We start from the raw sequence: 19,434 nt of genomic DNA, 5'->3' as shown, positions 1-19,434 counted from the left end.
TAGGTCTCTCTCATAGGACGGCTACATGTACTGTATCTTCATTCAGTGCCATCAAGTGCATGTAGATGCAGTGTGTGTAGATGTTCTGTATGCGTGCCCATGCTGATCCAGGTATCTCTTAAAGATGGCACAGCCGATGTGCATCATGAAAATTTGATGTCCAAGATGCCGATGTGCATGGCAATCTAGTAGGAAGAGATGTCATTTGAAAGAAACTGACTGGTATGGGCTGCTGCATGTAATAAATCATACAAGGTCCAGTTGTTGGGAGCAGATATACTTGGTTGAATAGTGTGCAGAAAAACTTCCACTTTATTAGTTACCCTGTGAAAATTATGGTATTTTGACTTAATATAGTGAGCGTAATGAGTATGTAGGACCTCATCAAATGAAGTAAGTATGTATGTATCTGCCACTACAGTAATGTAATAAGGTACATGCACATGTCTACAAAGTTACATGTAGGCAGTGAATGATAAGATAAGCAACTCTGCTAGATCCATGTGCAAGTAGGTTGGAAGCTTGTCGTCATAGATAAAATTTTGGTTTTCCTCCAAACTTTAGGTTAGACTTGAAAACAATCCCCCATAGAGTTAACAGATGGACTATCTCCCTGATTCCCATGATCTATTTAGCAGAACGCCTTGCACATTATTTTGTGCAGTTCCTCTGCCTCCCCCCCCCAAAAAAAAAGCACAGTGAAGAATTTAACTTGTGTATCACAACAGGTCCACGTGTGTTACATTCAGGTGTCGACTGCTTTGATTAGGGTGGTCCTTACTTGACTCCATTGCTTTTCAGGCAGAGTCTTTGATGTGCTTCTCACAAGCAGAAAGTTCCAGACAACATATAAGCTGCTTTATTATAGGAACCTCTGCAGTCTTCTGATGACGGACAGAGCATATTGTCCGAAATGTTGAGTACCCTCTGGTTCCTTTCATAACCACACATACTCACAAGAGATGTACTTACATTATGCTACAGCAAACCTTTCCTTTATTTGCCACCTTCACCATGAAATGCTTCAAAGATAACGAGTTCCGCTTAGCTGAGGAATCCTTGCTTGACCGTGATCCCACCTCCCATTTGTCCTATGTTCCAGAATGGCCACCAACAGCCTCTACAAGAAGAAGCTGACGCCCCAAGAGGTGGCCAGCATCACCAAGATGCTGTCCATGGGCACCGTCATGACTCGTTTCTATGGGAAACGGAAACCAGAGAAGAGGTCCTTTGAAATCTGCATGGACACGCGGCAGATTCTGTGGAGGCGGCAGACAGGACGCACAGATGGAGCAGGTAAAATTCCGTTAAAAGGGAAGAGATATGAAGTAGAAATCTTTGACAGTGCACCTTTAGTGTTTTCCTTTATTCATTAATAGATTTTAATATACAATTTTTGTGTCAGAATGCTTGTATTCTGTAAATTTGGAGTTGATAGATTTCATTTTATGTACAAACTGTATCCTAGTCACTGTTTTTGGCAAGTTGGTTTTGAAGCTCCCTCAATCTACGTGGAAAGGTGTATCATGCTATCATACCAGATAAAAATATCAGCTTGTTTAAGCTCCATTGAATGCGTCTGTCTTATCCGCTGTGAGTGGAACAAATAGGGTGTGTTTTTTTGGTACTCACATGTTGCATGTTGAGTTCGCGTAACTAATTTATTCTGGCTTGTATGGTCTTTGCGTACATGCAGAATGTGTGCAAGAACCCGCCTGTCTTTCTTTCGCCGATTGGGGGTGCACTTCAGCTCGGGGTGGATGTAGGTACATGTACTTGCACAAATGTTCATCTGCAGATACATGTAGTTTTACAGTTGTATTCAGATTAGAATTTCATGTGGAATCTATAAGGCTCAAAAGGCAGCCAGAGCAAATTTCCTGTGATCGATCATAAGCATAAGCATACATGTACATGTAGATGTTTCAGCTGTGTGAAATGGTTTGTTGAAAACCTTGGGCATGTGCTGTACTTATTAGACTGTGTGTCTTGTGGTTCAGCATTGCATGAATGTGCTCAGGTTTAGCCCTATTGGGTCTATCATCACCTCAGCATGCTTGATGGAAAAGTGACATTGGACATCAACACTGGAAAATTTGCATTCAAGTCTTATACATGTATGTACATGTACATGTAAACTGCCTCATGGTCACAACCTGGAACAGGTTTTTAGCTCCCGGAGTGCCAGCTTTCCAGTGGTTCAGGTAGACTCAAGGTCTTAAGTGTTAAATTTCACAATTGTCAATACATCAGTTCCATTTTTCTATTTAAATTGATAGAGAAGGTGGCATGGATGGAATGAATTGCTGTCTTGTAATAAACTTGAGGTATACCCTCAGTGACCATCCCTAACATGTTGTTCTTAAATGATATGAAATAATGCAGATAGAGTCAGTTCTTTACAGATTTGTCAGTTTTGATCAGAAAGTTAAAAGCTATGGATTAAAGCTGTTTGCAGAAATAGTTTGATAACAGTTCTTCCCATCAAAAGGTACATGTACATGTAGTTTTTCAAGATTTTTTTTTGCGTTGGGGAGATGTTAATTTATATAACGGGTTAGCCCTTACCCAACGAATATATTAATAAACACTGTATGCTCAGTGCTTGTCCGAAAGCTTGCAAAAAAAGTCACAAGCTTACTCGGGTGGGACTCGAATCCACAACCTCCTGCTTACTAGTGCAAACGTCTTAACCACTCGACCACCGAGCTTGCCGGGGTCAGCTGGCTGGTCCGATGAAGCAGCGGGTACCGAGAACTATTTTCAAGATGTATTTTTGCGTTGGGGAGATGTTAATTTATATAACGGGTTTTGCCCTTACCCAACGTATATATTAATAAACACTGTATGCTCAGTGCTTGTCTGAAAGCTTGCGAGTAAGCTTGTGACTTTTTTCGCAAGCTTTCGAACAAGCACTGAGCATAGAGTGTTTATTAATATATACGTTGGGTAAGGGCAAAACCTGTTACATAAATTACATGTAGTTTTGTTCAAATGACTGAATGGGATTTAAGGGTTACCAAAATTGGGGGAGGAAATCACAGAAAGTATTCCTTTTTACACTGCCCTTGTAATTCCTGACCCACACGTCTGGACATTGCTTTATTAAGGAATGCTACATGTACATGTACGTCTACATTTAGAATGATCAGTCGTGGGGGTGGAAGAGGGGTGAGGGGCCGGAACAACTGAAAGGTAAGAGAAACGGTACCAGTATATACCGTTACATGCAAGGACACTTGGGGGCTTAGAAGGAAAACTGTTTGGTTTTGATGTCTGAGTGCATACATTGTAAAATACATGCAACTTTACATACATGTATATCTTCAATGTTGGTACATATTTTTAGATGTTAGTTACATGACCTCATGGCATTGATATGATTGTTGTAGATCCCCAAACCCAGCTGCTCTTCACAAGATGTTGGAAGCTGGGGGGGAGATTACAAGGGTGACTGTTCCTTGGGCACTTTATGTTTTTGTAAAGAAGTTGAAAAATGTCTGTGTAATGAATATTTTAGTTTGAGGTCAGCCAGCACCAAGAAATTATTACTGTTTGTGTAGCATACTACTGTACAGTGGTTAGGAATCGTGTCAAAGTTCAAAATCAATAGTAAGTTAAAAACAAATCTGAAAATGGTCTCTAATCAAGTCAAATTATAGCCATAATTTTTTGATCAAAGGTTGTAAAGAGAGTACAGCAACAAAACTTGTATACATTGCATATTTCCTTTGACCTCGAACTGGCTGTTCAACTGGCAAATGAACATTTCTACACATCTTAGGAGGATTCTAATCCAACTGTGGAGGTACATGTACACTGGGTATATTTACAAACATTTGGGATATTTATAAATTTCATATGCTACCTGGTAGAAGAGTTGTTACAGAGGTACCCAAAAAGTGTCAAATGTTTCAATATCTAGGGTTTTGGAGCTATACATGTAGATTTACCACCCAAAGACAATTGTAGGCTACTTGAATGCCCTCACACCATGATTTGCTCTGATACTGGTAAGTTTTTTAATTAAACTTGTTTATTACTAACATGTTCATGTACATGTATGTACTGCCCTTGTGAGCCCGCATATGTTCTGACCTGTGGAACGTAACTTCAGGTTCTTGGTGGTTTTTGAATCTTTTCATGTGTCACTGCCCCTTAATGGAGAGATCAGATATGCTCAATTGTTCGTGCCTCCAAAGTCTCTGTGCAGCCTGGTCGACTGGGGCCAAAAATGTAATTAAAAATAATAAAATGACATGCGGTGAAGATTTGAGGCAAACTAAATGGTAATTGAAAGTGGGGAATGAACCACTCAGTTGCAGCATCAACAAGACTTGGCAGCCCAGCCAGGGTATGTACATACACCATTCAAGCCTCACTTAGAATTCATTGCATGCAACATATATCAGAGGACTGCATACAAGTACCCTAATTAATGGGCACTTAGTGTGATTGGCCCATTTACGTGTACACAGATAAGGGATAACAGCATTCTCAGCAGAAAAAATATATAGAATACAGTGGTTTCCCACGGGACTTTGTAGTAGACAAACTACTTGGAAAGGTGATAAACTTCTGTTTCGAATCCTGACTGGTTCTTCAAAGATGCTGAGACTATATGTTCTAGCCAATCAGCCATCTCATTAGATGTGATTTCAAAGACTGGCTGGGAGACTGTTGGAGTAAAGGTGGGTGTGCCATCATCGTTCCTTTAATTCTTCCTACGTGTTCATGCAGGCATGTTGTGGGTTTCCATTCTTATTGTGGAAGGTCATTTGTTACCAATGTAAATGTACAGTACAACAGCATGGGGTACTATTTTGTGTTACTACTGTAACTCATCTACAAAATGGGCGTGAAGAATGCAACAAGGTTCATGTGTATAGGACAAGTCTGGCCTGGTTCAGCCACCAAGTCAAGTGGGAAAATCTGGAATTCCCCACAGTCAAAAACCATCTTGGTAACCTAAATCTTGTTTGACCATGCATGTACAAGTTTAGCAATTCTTTGTTTAAACTTCAGAGAAGGAAATAATGGTGTCCTACCCTAGTCGGCTTTGTGTTTATCAGTCCATACTGCACATGTTGTGTATGTGGATACAGGCATACATGTACATGGATGCTATCCTGTCAAGCATTGTTATGACTGACCAGCAAAAATATGCCTCACTTTTCTAGCTTTATGTGCTGCATAGGTAACCCCAGGTCATCCACCTCATTATTTGGTCATGCCTGTTGATATTGTACCCATTTCCCCCCCTCCCCCGAAAAAAACAATAAAATGAAATTAATTAATTTTAAATTGCTGCAGATCTACCAAAGCAGATGCTCAAGTACATGTATAACTGTTACCAAGCATTACCAAATTTCAAAATGACTGGTATCCCGCTTTTATGTAAAACAAGTATACGTTATTAAGTGATTCCCAAACCGTCCTTGGAATGAAAATGGAAAGTACCAGTAATGCTTTCATATGTTCTCAGCTTTGCAATCCAGCTGTTCTGAAATAATCCAGCATGGTATAAAGAAGTAATGCAGCTTTGAAATTGGATACATGTACAATTTATTTCAAAGAAGCTCCAAATATGGTTAGGCCCCCACTGAGGACTGAGTTTTCTTGACCTAATATTTAGTGCAGTTGTTCATAGTGCATACATGTACATGTATATCAGACAGTACACATGTGTATACATGTATAGTACATGTACAGAAAATCAACACTGACACTTGTGCCAGTATTTCAACTTTATATGCTGGTTTTAAATGTGTTTCTCATGACTTATTCAGCCACACATTGTACATGTGTAGCACATTTGTCTATCATTTTATGAATCATAATCGTCAAATGTCTGTGTCGCACACCAGTGACGCTCCATGCTTGCATTTTTTCTTTGTACTAACTTCCTGGTGAACGTGTGTCGCCCATGTGAGACCACTAACTTATTTTATGACTCTGTTACATGGACAGTATGGGTAGTGTGGTGATCTACTGTTGGCTAGCTATGATAGTGCCTGTCAACATGCACATGTGGCCCTGGACTGTTGCACAAAGGCTCTGAATCCACAACTTTGCATAATGCACAACCTGATGTTCTTTCCCCCTTCGTCCTCTCTAGGTGTCTTTTAAAGGTCAAGCAATGTGTGGGGAAGGGGGTCATCCCCCAAGAAGTTTTTGAGTTTTCTTTAGTTTCTGAAAAATGAAATTAGTACTAATATACCGGTATCTACATGTACATCTGATAGAGCCGTTCATCCCAATCTTCTGTGCAACAATGGGAAGCTATTTTTCATTTTTTGGGGGTAAATACCTATCCGAGCCCCATCTCCATGACAACTCTGGGGTACGCCGCACAGAGTTCTCAGAGTAACTGTTGTAGAGATTGCCAAACTAAGAGAGGGAACCTTGCAGTGGTTTAAGTTGGAATAAAAACAGGAGGATACATGTGCATGTACATGAAAATATGTCGTTAGAACCATCTTCATTTAAAAAGGGGTAGGGAAAAGAAAACCTTTCCCCAATTATCAAATTATAACCTTTAAACAAGAGGTGACAAGACCATCTTCCAAAATTAACATGGAAAAATGGAATGTCCAAAGTGTGGGCTTCCACAAGTCCCTTTTTTGTCGATTTCAGAAACACTCATTATATATTAATGACATGCTGGTGACCCCAAAATGTCACGGGGGAGATACAGCTGTTAATATGGTGCATCTTTTCAGGCAAGTCTCGTAGGAGAGGTGTGTTCAAAATGCAATGTTCTTGTCCACTACTAGTACATGTACATTGATTGTTTCATCCATCAAGTTTAAGTGCATGAGTTGTTGTTTTTGTCATAAAATAAAACATACTCCGGTCTTGTGCAGTTCAGACAGGAGTCTCGTACATTGAGACTTGGTCTTGAGGTTTCTGTGCAATAACACGTAGGATCAATTATTCCTGGACAACACATTACGGGTAGATTTTGAACCCTCCCGGTTGTCGCAGATATGCAATATGCCAAGCATTTTTGGAGGACTTCTTTGACAGATATCCAGTGTCTGCAAAAGTACTTTGAATTTAGAAATATTTGAATATTCAACCTTCAATAATACTTCTTGTCCTGTTGAAAATGTCTATTCTTTTAAAATTTTTAATGAATAATCTTCTTTCAGAATCTCAAGCTTTCTGTTGCTTTTCATTTGAATCTGCTTGATACAAGCCTCCATAGTGCAATTTTCTCATTTAAAACAGAAGAAAATTCTCCCTTCATGAATTTTGCATTCTAATATTCAAAGTTGGAAAATAGCATTCAAATATATTTGGATATTCGGCACAGGCCTATTTAGAAAGCGATGCATAAGCCTTGCCAACTGCTTGTGCTGTGTTGCAGCTGCCAGAGTATGGTGCTGTACTGTTGGACCACCGCCAGGTTTGTTTTGGGGACTGCCACAGCAGCCTGGCAACACTGACATGTTCTGTGCCATCATGCTCATCGACAAGTAAATTACAATTACTTTCACATGAAGAATCTGATACATGTTTATCTTTTTTTTCGACACATTAAAAATGGTACACTCAGCAAACAAGTATGTATGTGGGTTGCCATCTTCTTTCTCGAAACTTCACATGTACACACAAAGGTAGCCCGCGATTCAGCTCAAGATTCAGGTCTGGGTACTCCTACACCGACTGCGTTATTCTCCATGGCGTATGAATAGCTTGTGCACTTGACCACAAGTGCTCTCTCACATGTATGCCATGCAAATTTATGTTCCTCTCCACCTTTAATGTCTTGTAGTCATTCACTTTGGAACAAATCTCCCAATTATTTTGACCAGCTAAGAGCAGTGTTGTAGTCAAGTCACGAATGTCAAGTCCGAGTCTCAAGCCTCGAGTCCGGGTCGAAATCTCGAGTCACAAACCTCAAGTCCAAGTCACAAATCAAGTTGTTAAGCCAGTTATTCCAAGTGTATCAAACCATGGAGGAGCATCCATTATCAAAGTTGTAAGTTCGTTGTGTGCTACCTGTTTTGTTTATGCTGATTAATTACATGCATTGCAAAAGCTATGGGTACTGTTTTGCTTATGAAAAGCATCCACCATTTAAACTTTAAATTCCAGTATCTTCGAATATTTCTTTATTTAAGGAATGAAGTGCTGGGCCGGTTTTAAAGTACATTTAAGACGGGCTCAGGAGAATGCATGAGCCAAAGACGAGGGTGCTTGTATTTAAAACCTTTGACAGTCATATGTAGTACTGGGCAAAGGTTTGAGTACACTTTTTACTAGCTACAGTACATGTACATGGTTTGTAAAACTGTACAGCTTTTACATGCAATATGTCCAAGTTACATGTAGTTTAAACATAACATGTACAGTACCGTCCTAAACTAAAAAACATGTAACCCTTGTACTGCATGTGTGTTTGTATTTACTTAGTGGGAATAAAATGCCGCAAAAGTGATAAAAATAAACCTTTTCCCGGTACTGTACTGGAACCAGTGAGACCAAAGTCTAAGCCAAATCCAGTTGTTTCGAAAATGCCCATACAACACCACAACCACTCTGCCCAGGCCCAAGAAACTTCACATGCCCAGCACAGGCCACGCATTTTTTATTTACATGCGAGTCTGGCCAATTCGTTAAAAGTGTTCATATTCACAACTGGTTCTGGAAACTATGAGGCTGAGTATGTATGTCCGTACTCATGTGTAAATAACAAATGTGCACCCAGCGCAGTCTGATTACCGCCGCGCAGTTTGTGAATACGGAATATGACCTATCTGGTTGACTCATCAGAGGATATTTAGCCGTACATAAATGGGCGTAGTGGAAAATGTGCAACACGACGAAGCTCCAGGCATGCAAACCAGTGATAGCACAGGAGCATACAAATTAATTTTCAACGGCATATACAGTAAATATGTTTAATGAAAATACATGACACGAGTCACCAAGCTCTAGTCCCAGTCATTGTGGTTGAGTCTGAGTCATTATCCAATGTGACTCGAGTCAAGTCCGAGTCATGAGAAATGTGACTCAAGTCCTGGACTCAAGTCATATAACACAGGCTAAGAGTAAGATTTTAGGTTTATGCATCTTAGAGATTAGTGTACATGTACCAGTATTATATTGTGCATATTTTACACGTCATCAAAACTCATTTTAATGCATTTGTGCGACAACTATGCCAGTTTACGTGTATCTTCATGCATGCTTCACGTATGCCTGTTGTGCCTTTCTTCCCATTACGTCATCAACCCAACACAAACACAAAATTTGACCTTGCATGTTTCCGAAATTAGCCCAGTTGATTGTGGATAAAAATTTCCACTCATTTCTTTCGTGTTGATTTTCGAAAAATAAATTCATTGTGTACTTGTTTCTAGGTGGCCAATCTACCTGCCAAACCCTAGATGTCTTAATATTTGAAGCTGTCTCCCTACCTCTTTAACAGTCGGGGATCTTTGTCAAATCCATTAAAGGAATTGTGATGCAAACATGCTTGTATAATGTATACATGTACATGTTTTAATGTACATGTATTTGTGACATTAAATTTTTATTGATATAGATACCGGTACATGTATAAAACAAGTTAAAAATCATCGTATCCTCGTGTACACACATTGTGCATGATTGGGTATTGTTTGGACTTGGACAAAACCCAGTAAGGTTACTTAGGCACATGTACTTAGTCATTTGGATTCTGTTGTCCTCCTCCCCACCCTTTTCCCCTTGCAAGTAGAATCATCAGTCCATGTACATGCACCACGGTTGTTTGATTAAATTATCCTGTGACTTCTGTCCAAGTTTATGGGCAGTGTCTGTAAATGAATGATGGTGAAAATCCCTTAATACATGTACATTGATTATACCAAAGTAGGATTAACCTGGTTTTTTGCAACTGCTGGGGGGCCCTCCATACTGTACTTACCATTGCTAGTTGCGACCTTAATGCACACATCCATTAGCCCTTTCTTGTCTGTAATGAACCGTTATGTTAAATTCTGTTGTGATAGTGCTTGGGACTGTCGTGCACTGTGTTTACAGACGGCTGGGCCAAGTGGTTTGTCTCTTTCCAAGTAAGGAAGAGCCCGCCCGGCCTCCTGGATTGTGGGGGTTGGATTTTAATTGATATTTTCTGCATTTGCGCCGTGAAGGTCGTGTTTGTTGATGGATGCCGAAGTGGATTTGTAGGGACACTGTTGTGCAGCCCATCAACTCTCGAGCTAGATTTCATTAGAAGCAGTCATTGGAAATTAAGGAGATGAAGGCTTTCATGGAGACATTTTGTTCCCTGAAGAACCAATATACATGTACTCTCAGTCAGTTTTTTAAACTTTTTACTCGCTAAAATTTGGGTGTTAGTTGGGCATTCTCAGAATTGGCTTTGTGGAATCAGTCTCTGAACAAAAGGGCCGATGCCATATGCAACACATTTCATAAAATTAAAATAGCAAATACATGTAACTGTGAAGATGTGCAGTACGTTAGAGTTGATGGCATAACATTATACATGTAGTTGACATCATTGATTGGCTTGCATTGTGCGCTGATATAAATTTTCAACAGGGAATCTTGCTGGATTGTGCACCGGTTTATGAATTTATTACCACTCGCGTTGTTTGACCCAGGGTGGAAAAATCATTTAACAATGGACAGTAAACAAATGGTTGCATGATAATGCACCCACGATAAATCTTTCATTTTTGGATGCCGATTTTGCTGACGAAGTAGCAGTGTTACTATCTATACTGCAGTATGGTGGCATTCATCAGCCTTTTTCAGAATACATATTTTGCCATGATTAAATAAACGGTTTTCCCCCTGGAATTTTGTTTTGGTCACAGTCATTCATTTATGAGCGCACAATTCCTCTGTTGTGTGTAATGCTATGGCATGTGATCTACATGTACATGTACTGTAGTTGGGTCACTTTTTATGGTTCCTGGCACTTTTATGGGATCACCAGTTTGCAGTAGATCTGCACTGTACATGTACATGTACTCTGTGCGAGTTGGCATACATTTTGATGTTTTTACAGTGCATGCTCTTACATCTAATGCATGTACACAGTATGTGATGAACAGCCCAACTGTCAATTTGCATTATTTAACTTGCTGTGGAATTCTGCTTAACACTTTTGCCAATCCTTGTAGTTAATAAAGATGAAGATAAAGCCACATAAAACTCAAAACACAGACTGATTGAGGCAATTTTTGAACTTTCCAGTTGATGTGTCATTTTATTTGTCTCCTCCATTCTTTAGGGTTGTTTCAGGGGTGTGTTGGTTAAAAGCATCTGGAATCCATGCATTATTCATGGTTTGGCTTTTTTTTGAGAGCGAATTTTTAATTTTTTTTCACAGCCCACTTCGTGCTGGGTCCATTTATCCATGTTGATTCTGCTGGGCCGGGTGATTTTTCATTTTTTCTTTAAAAATTCATAACCTCATTTACTAGATGTTTACACCCACACAAATGGCTGTCGGGTGGCTACTCTAATCTGACAGAGAACATTTATTGATACTTAAGTAATTCAGCCAGGCCTGCTGCCTTGTAAAAAGAACCCAGATTGTGTGGTGTTACATGTATGTAATTTTCTTTTGTTCCCGAAATAGGGGCCAGATTAGCCTGCAGCGGTATTATATCGCTCATCACTGGAGCGCTGGAGCGCTTTTATACCTGGTGGTAATCCACTTGCGCTGAATTCCACAGACAGTGGTATAATCTTTCAAAACAATTACGGATTTCCTCCGCTATTGACAACTGAAAAAATGTTGGCAATTCCCAGCAGCTCAGTCTTTTGTTCTGAGTGCGGTCTTTTGTTGCAAGGCCCAAGCTCTTTTGTCTGGTTTCGGGCAGCCTGGCATTAGGTATAAAGAAAATGAACCCGAAACCGTGTCTCCCAGCAGCAAGTGACTAATAAAGATCATTCAGTCACCAAAATGTAAAACAGCTAACCTTGTCACCTAATGCCTATGGTACAGTTGTCAACAGGTATGATAGCTGTTCATTTACATGTACATGCAGTTAAGAAAACGGGGCAGGCCCCTTCTTCATAAGGAAACTCGGGACAGAGTCATGGGGATCTGACCCCATAATTTTTTGGTCCCTGTAATGTCTACATGTATATTGCCACCATGAGTGTAGTCCCCATAACCTGACAAGTACATGTATACATTGTACATGCATTGTGTAAACTTGTGACATCAATGATTTGTGTGTTTGAAGTTGCCAGGTATGATAATGACATTGTTTTCTGAGACACACTGGTAATTTGCAGAGTTTACATGTTTCATTTGTTGGGTCAAAGTGCCAAGTACCATTATACATAATACAAAGCCCCATACCCAGTACGTTGTTTGTATGTCCCTGGGACATTGTTTACATTCATTGCACATTGACCTGTACTTACCATACAGTTTCTTTCATGGAGTTACCTGAGCATTGATTCAAAAGTAAGCAGGATAAAATGTCCATTATGATCGAGATTTCATATCTTCTGAATTTTCCCGTTACATTTGTAAATGAACAGGTACGTATAGTATATCAAATACAAAATGCTTTTTTTTACCTGTAACAAAAAAAAACAAATGTAGTTGATTTTGTAAAAAAGAGAAATATGGAAGGGCTGCGTAGCACCGTGATCAAAATATCGACAAGAATAGAATATCAAATCAGTGCTGTGAAATATGTGATTGCCCAGCTTTCGTTAACTGAGTACCTTCCTCAGGGCAAGCAGATTCAGTTCTTAATGAACGCAGAAAAATCCACGTTCATTCCCCCTGGATGCAGCATTCCAAGTTCGAAAAATGACGCGCTGCTCCAGTTCCTTACGCTGTACATCAGATGACGCTTTCCGCAGGATGCAGACGCTTACGTCACCGAGAGTATGTGGTGGTGCGCAAAAGTGCTGCGCAACAGCGAGACCAGGTGTTTGTTGGCACACTCTGCGCAAGTGTTCCGTCAAGCGGTCACCAAGGTGACGCTTGGTCTCTCCGATGTACAGTTTACCACAGCGACGACATGTAATGCAAGAAACCACATTACTAGTAATGCATGTATGACCCCCCGTATGCTGTAGCTACCGCGGGGACCAACGACCGACGGGCTGTTCACTATGTAGGAGCCGGTGTTACATGTACATCTGGGGCACTGACAAGGGAAATTGCTGCGTGCTTTTGACGGTGAGACGGAATCCAACTTACAACCGTGTCCCCGACAGAATGATCGCGCCTAAACATGCGAATCAGAGGTTCAGTGAAAATGGAAGATGTGGCCGCATCATTTCCGAGTGTACGGAAATGTTTGAGAAGAATATTACGTACCGGGATGTTTCGAGGGCAGTATGTGAGTACGAGGGGGATGGGATCACTTTGCTTGGCCCTGGTGGGTTTCAGAGCCGTTTGGCGCGGGATTGAAGATACGGCGTTGAAGGTAGCATCTGTGATAAACGGAGGGTAACCGCGCTGATGAAAGAAACCTAGCATTTCCTCCCTTCCTTCGGAGAAAACTCCGCATCGCTACTACAAATCCTGTGCAGTCGAAGAAACTGAGAGTAAGGGATGGAGATCTTACACTTGAGGGGGTGAGACGATTGGTACTGCCAGTAGCTGTGGGAATCTGTGGGTTTGTAATGCACGGTTGTACCAAGTTTTCACGCACAGATCTGGATGCGCACGTCGAGGAAGGTAACAGAGTGCTCTGACACATCAGATGTATAGCGCAGTGCTGGGTGAAAGGCATCCGCAAACGCTAAGAAATTCTCAACGTCATCACACGTACCGGCGATAGCACCAACTATATCATCGATGTATCACTGGTATTTTGACTGCTGCATGCCCTGATACTGGGTCAGCATATGCTCCTCGATATGGCCAACAAACAGACAGGCATAACTTGGTCCCATCCATGTGCCCATAGCCACTCCACTGATTTTGTGTTTGAATTGGTCTTTTTCGAGAGTGGAAAACTCAATCAAAATTTCTTTCCGTGTTGTTGACGTAGTAGTGTTGTGGGTGCATACTTTGGACTTTGTTGATAGGTTTGTCTCTTAGTCCAAGTATTTATCATCTACCATATTGGCATTTAAGCCTAAGGCAGATGCACGTTTTTCATCTTAGCAACCATAATATGAGTATTGTAAGCTAACTGATTTGATATCTCTTCACTGATAAGATGACAAGACTGACATTTTTAAACTCTAACTAAAGTGTACTTTTTCTGAGAAGGAAACAATTTTTAAGAATTGTTTGGCCTTAAGTCAGAAGTTGAGTTTTTTTCCTGTTTCAAAACTTCAGTAGGAGATTCATTCATCCTCAAGTTTAGTCTGCATTTACCCAGTAGGTGTACATGTACTTTAAAACGGAATTCCTAATAAAATACCTAAGACAGTGAGCCGGTCACGTTGCTAGTCCCAAATTGTTGATAAAGCACCAGCTGACTGATCTTAAACACTTTTCCAGTGTCACATGAAATGTAGACTCCTGTAAATCTCAACCTTATTCCCTTGTGTTGTTCGAACATTCACCATCTTCACTTTTGTTTGCGTAATACTAACCTTGAGTCTGCATTTTCAGAGTCCCAATTTCACACTGCACTGGTTCATTGCATTCTTCGCCACTTAGCACAGTGCGTACCATGCGCGCACCGATCCGCATGAGGGGATTGTTTATGACTATCCATGAGAAGCTCCATAGCGTGGCTCGAGGGGTGTTGAATAAAAATGAAGTAAAATTGTTGGATGTGTTCTTAAAAATGTTATAATTTGTAAGACTTGTTTTGATTGTCTCACTTAAAAGGTATTTATGAATAGGAATAAATTTAAGCTTGGCTGGCTAAGGAGAAAGGACACTGATCAGCATCCATTCTCCCAAGCACATGTATGAGTATTCGTTCACTCTCATTGCCTACATGTACATGTACATACATGTAGTGAAATTAAATGTTTTGTGATTTTTTTCCCTGTTTTTCATTTGTGTGTCAAAACAATGTGTCCAAAATAGCCCACAGGAGGTTCACAAAGACTCTAGTACAGTACACCCCTCTCCAACATTGGTTTATAAGTGCATACATGTACTAACTAACAAGAGGTAGGCCTGCACATGTAAACATTTGGGGCAGGGAAAATCAGAATTCCCTTTACAATAACTGCTGTGTGCTTAAGGTGTGGGTTGGTCACAGATTATGTAGAGTGTCTGTCCCAAGAATACTGTACATAATGTATTTGGGACTCCCAGATACAAATACAATGTACGCTACTCTATTTGTCAAAATTTTAATGCTTAAATTTAGAGTCTTATCACAGCCTGCTTTTGTCAGAGGTAGAGACTACAAAAAGGAGACCAAGGTTTGATCCTGCTTAGAACTTCTTCATTTGATTGCTTACCACTTTGTTTTGATGTATTTGAAAGTTAAAGGGTTTTTCCAGATTTCAAGATTGTTGGCCCCCAAATTCTGTATTTTTAGATATGCACATGTTCTTATTCATATTTTGCTGCTTTTTACAAACAAAAGTTGAAAGGCTCACATAATCATAGGCCTGGATATAGAACACATACTTTGTTACTATTCAAATACCTGAAAAGTCAAAGCATTTTATTGTTGTAAACTGGATTTCTCTCAAGTATCCAATTTTCCCCTGAAGTTCTGTGTATGCGTTTCTTTTTGTAGGTCTACATGTTGCAGTTTGTACCCCACATTGTCTACCAATTAAACAGTTTGTGGGTTTTTGGTTTTGTTTGGGTTTTAGTTAAAATTCGTGAGATAAAAGAAATTCGTCCTGGCAAGAATTCCAGGGACTTCGAGAGGTGGCCAGATGAAGCCAAGAAGTATGACTCCTCACTGTGCCTGGTCATCTGCTATGGGGCTGAATTTAGACTCAAGAGTTTGTCTGTTGTCGGTAAGAAATCAACTCCGTGTTTCTTTGGCAAAGTCTGCCATTTTCTTACTGTATGTACATTGTAGCATTCACGTTAAAACATCAATCCTCATGTCTGATGGTAGTGTTCACAGCAGGTTAAACTCACACTGCAGTATTTATTCGATTCATTTCTCGCCAAAGTCAACATGATGATAAATTTGATGCATTGTCATAAGGACAGATAGCATCCTCACTCACATCATGGGTGCTTCACATATGCATCCCATGATTTATGAAAAAAAACACCCCATCGCAAGTCACAGTGGGTAATGCTGAATGTGAACTCGCTGAATCGCAATATTGCTACCATTCTGCCATTGCTAATAAATGCTGGGCATTGTTGGATTTTCTTTGCAGCTGGCAATGCAGATGAAAGGCACAAATGGATCGTCGGGTTGAATTGGCTGGTGGAGGAGCACAAAAAGTCAACCTACCCGAGCAGAGTGGAATGGTCAGTTGATTCAATGATCTGGGGCAAAAATTAACACTTGGCGCCTTTTTAACATGTTGGACTGTCACTGCTTAATAGGTTAGCAATCCATAAAGGATAACCTTTCCACACGTATTAGTGCATTAAAGCTTCTAACATGGTGGAAATGATTGAAAAAAAGATTCACTCTATGTCTTTGGGGTTGTTTCTTTCCCTTTTGACAGTGTGGGACCTTTTGGTATGAGGGCATTCCCATGCAAAAGTGTACATTCTTGCTTTTACTAAGCTATAAAAATCATCGGAAATACGTAGTATCATTACCTTCAATTTTGATTTCATTTTTGTGAAATTTGTTTTTGTTCATGAATTACACTCAATATTGAGGACAGTAATGCCACGATTAATTTCCGCCTTTGCATGGAATCGCTGGTAGACATTTCTGGTGTGAGAAATTTCAATTTCTCAGATCAAAAATGTCAACATCTGCCAGTAATCCTTTTCAGAAGAGAGTGTAGTAGGCAGTGGAATTTTTCTCTTTTTTGATAACTGTTTTGCAGACTAGCATGGAATGGTAATTGATATATGAGGCTTGCTTATGAGGAAAACCTGTGGAGGTGAAGTTCACCAGTTCAGTAATTGCTGGCAAGCCTGCTGGATTGGTCAGCTTCCTGGAACTGCACAAAGGAAATTATTTTTTTTTACTGGAGGAGTATGAGGCCAAGTTATGTTTAAATTTAAAATGGTAATAAATTTGGCACATAACGGGAACTTTTTTTTTAATGTTTTGGCTGGAAATTTTCTTTTCTTTTTCTGAAGGTCATAAGTTTGGCTTTAAAAATTCTCTTGTTGATTGCAAAAATGAAGCACCTCATTTTGGGGACATGAGTTTGTTTCTGCATTCAGTTGGGGACCCTTAACAATAGAGGACAATAAGGTCCCCGATTGACAACTGTGTTCAAAACATATGGGTGGTCTTCTAAAAACAAACAAAAGAGGAACAATAGGGGGTCCCCAATTGCAGGCAGATACGCACTTGTGTGGGTGTGTTAACCATATTTAATATATTTTTCTTTTTTCCCTCTTCTGACCGATTAACTGAAGTTGATATATTAAGGTTTTTTGGTAACATCAATCACCCAGACTAGAATGATATTTTTTTGGGGAAACAACAATACTTAGAGAAGGAGCATTAATAACTCAGTAACAGAATATCTTTAACTGACTCAGCATTTGCTTACATTCTTGTCCTTTTGTAATAAGCAAACCTTGGTCGCATATTTCAATCACTATACATTGATTTGAACCCAAGGAATCAGATTACCATTAATTAAAGGGCTCCTCAGCTTACAGACATTCACCTCCTGATCTCATGACTATGTTTTTATATTTGATTGGGGGAGGGGAATTCATGTGGTGAATGGCAGTCACATGTGTAGTTGGAAATTTGGTGTAAATTTGTAATTTGCAGTAACCCTGACCTAGAGAAGAGATTTTGGATTGTAGCCAATCATTACTTATGAATGCACTTTAATTTGTAATGATTTCCTTGTTTTTTTAATGATTGTTTATGTGATGTACAAAATTATCATAGTTTAAGGGGCAACAGTGCAGATCCATTGATCTTGATGCCTTTGCTGTCCTCAACTCCCTCAGTGGAACTTAAACAGATTTTTTTTGTTTTAACTGCAAATGCTTCCCCCAAATGTACAGTTGTGTCATTGCACCTCGTACATATTAAACATGTATTCAGGTATACATTCAGTTCAACTAACAAGTGATTACAAGAATTGCCGTTCACGTTACCTTTATGCACTGACATCTTGCATGTACATGAAGATAGGCTTTAACCCCAACAGTCCTCAATCTGTCCTTTCTTTAAGGGGTTGTTTCACACACCCTAAGCAGTTTAGGTTTTAAAAGTGCAACCAGCCTCTGCTTCAGACTGGTTTGTCATTCGGGAAGATTTTAGCGTTGTATCTGACTCTTCGACAATAATGGTGTCACTGGACTAGGGACCCTAGAGCTCATTGTAGGGTGATTCTCCATCTGTTCAGAGGGAGTATACTCTTAGAGTTACATTGACTGATTAAAGAAGTGCTGTCGGTCCACAGACATGTATTGGATGTAACATTGACTCCTACATGTGTGAGGTGCACATGTACAGGTTACAGTGCCAAGAAAGTGGGCATCCCAAATGTGCTGTCAGTGGATCAGATGCCTTCATCTCTGTGGACACAGAACCTTGGTAGTGATACATGTACATGTACTTGTGACCCAACCTGGCAAAGTACATGTAAATGAGAAGAATGGGCTGCCAGAATGCTCCTGAATCAGCACTCCTTAAAAATTCCCTGACAAATCACAAAGTATCCATCTGCCCATCAGGATGACAACTGGAGCGGGATCCATCTGCCCATCTGGATGACAAATGCAGCTGTACTAAGATGATGAACTGAGTGTACTCTTTGTTATGCATTGAAAATAACTTCACACAAAATGAGCTTGAAGTCACCAGTGCCACTCCTGAATTTGAAGCTTTTAAAGGAACTTTGCACAATGTAAATCAATTAGAACCTTTAACATTTTTCACCCACATAATGTCTGTTTTCATGAGCAAGCCAAACTGAGTGATGAAAAAGAGCCTGGTTTTGTTTTGTGCTCTGTCCCTATCAAACTAAAACAGACTTACTGAAAAAAATGGTCTAAAGTTTCATTTAACAAGATCTCAGGTCATACAGCAAACAAAGTTTTTAAACCCCATTCTGAGGGATGAAGGCCAAGTATTGTGTACGACTTTTTGGAAATTGATAACGACATACAGTAGCTGCCTCGTGTAGGTATACATGTGTTTATGTATATCTCAAGGAGATCACAGGTGGTAGTCTTTTCATACATTGCCATTTGATAAGCCCAGCCAAACCCATCAAGGGAATTGGAGGCAATATTTGCCTTGCCTTTTAAGCAGGAAAACGTTACTGATGTGCTTCACTACCATCAGGCACTTGAGACCCTGTAGTGTCTGCATACTCCAATGGTTTTCCCTCTCACCAGAGTATTTCCATGTGCATGGAAAAGTGTTGTTCCTGCGCCCACAG

The 19,434-nt window shown here is 40.0% G+C and overlaps 1 protein-coding gene across 3 annotated transcripts in view; it reads left to right on the top strand.

The window, feature by feature from the left end:
• LOC110980002 (1-phosphatidylinositol 4,5-bisphosphate phosphodiesterase gamma-1-like) overlaps positions 1-19,434 on the top strand; it is a 64,266-nt gene that overhangs the window by 1,736 nt on the left and 43,096 nt on the right. For 2 of the 3 annotated variants that reach the window (XM_087138146.1, XM_087138148.1), the window contains exons 2-4: positions 1,103-1,296; positions 15,739-15,888; positions 16,267-16,360. In XM_087138146.1, the coding sequence (XP_086994272.1) occupies positions 1,104-1,296; positions 15,739-15,888; positions 16,267-16,360 (437 nt within the window). In that variant the 5' untranslated portion in view covers position 1,103. Of the gene's footprint in view, positions 1-801; positions 916-1,102; positions 1,297-15,738; positions 15,889-16,266; positions 16,361-19,434 lie in introns of all 3 variants that reach the window. The other variant, XM_087138147.1, reaches the window with a different exon arrangement.

The sequence above is a fragment of the Acanthaster planci genome, linkage group LG06, assembly GCF_054643075.1.
Source record: "Acanthaster planci isolate LZ-2023a linkage group LG06, COTS_SCS, whole genome shotgun sequence".
Lineage (NCBI taxonomy): Eukaryota > Metazoa > Echinodermata > Asteroidea > Valvatida > Acanthasteridae > Acanthaster > Acanthaster planci.
This window is presented reverse-complemented; position numbering and strand designations above follow the sequence as displayed.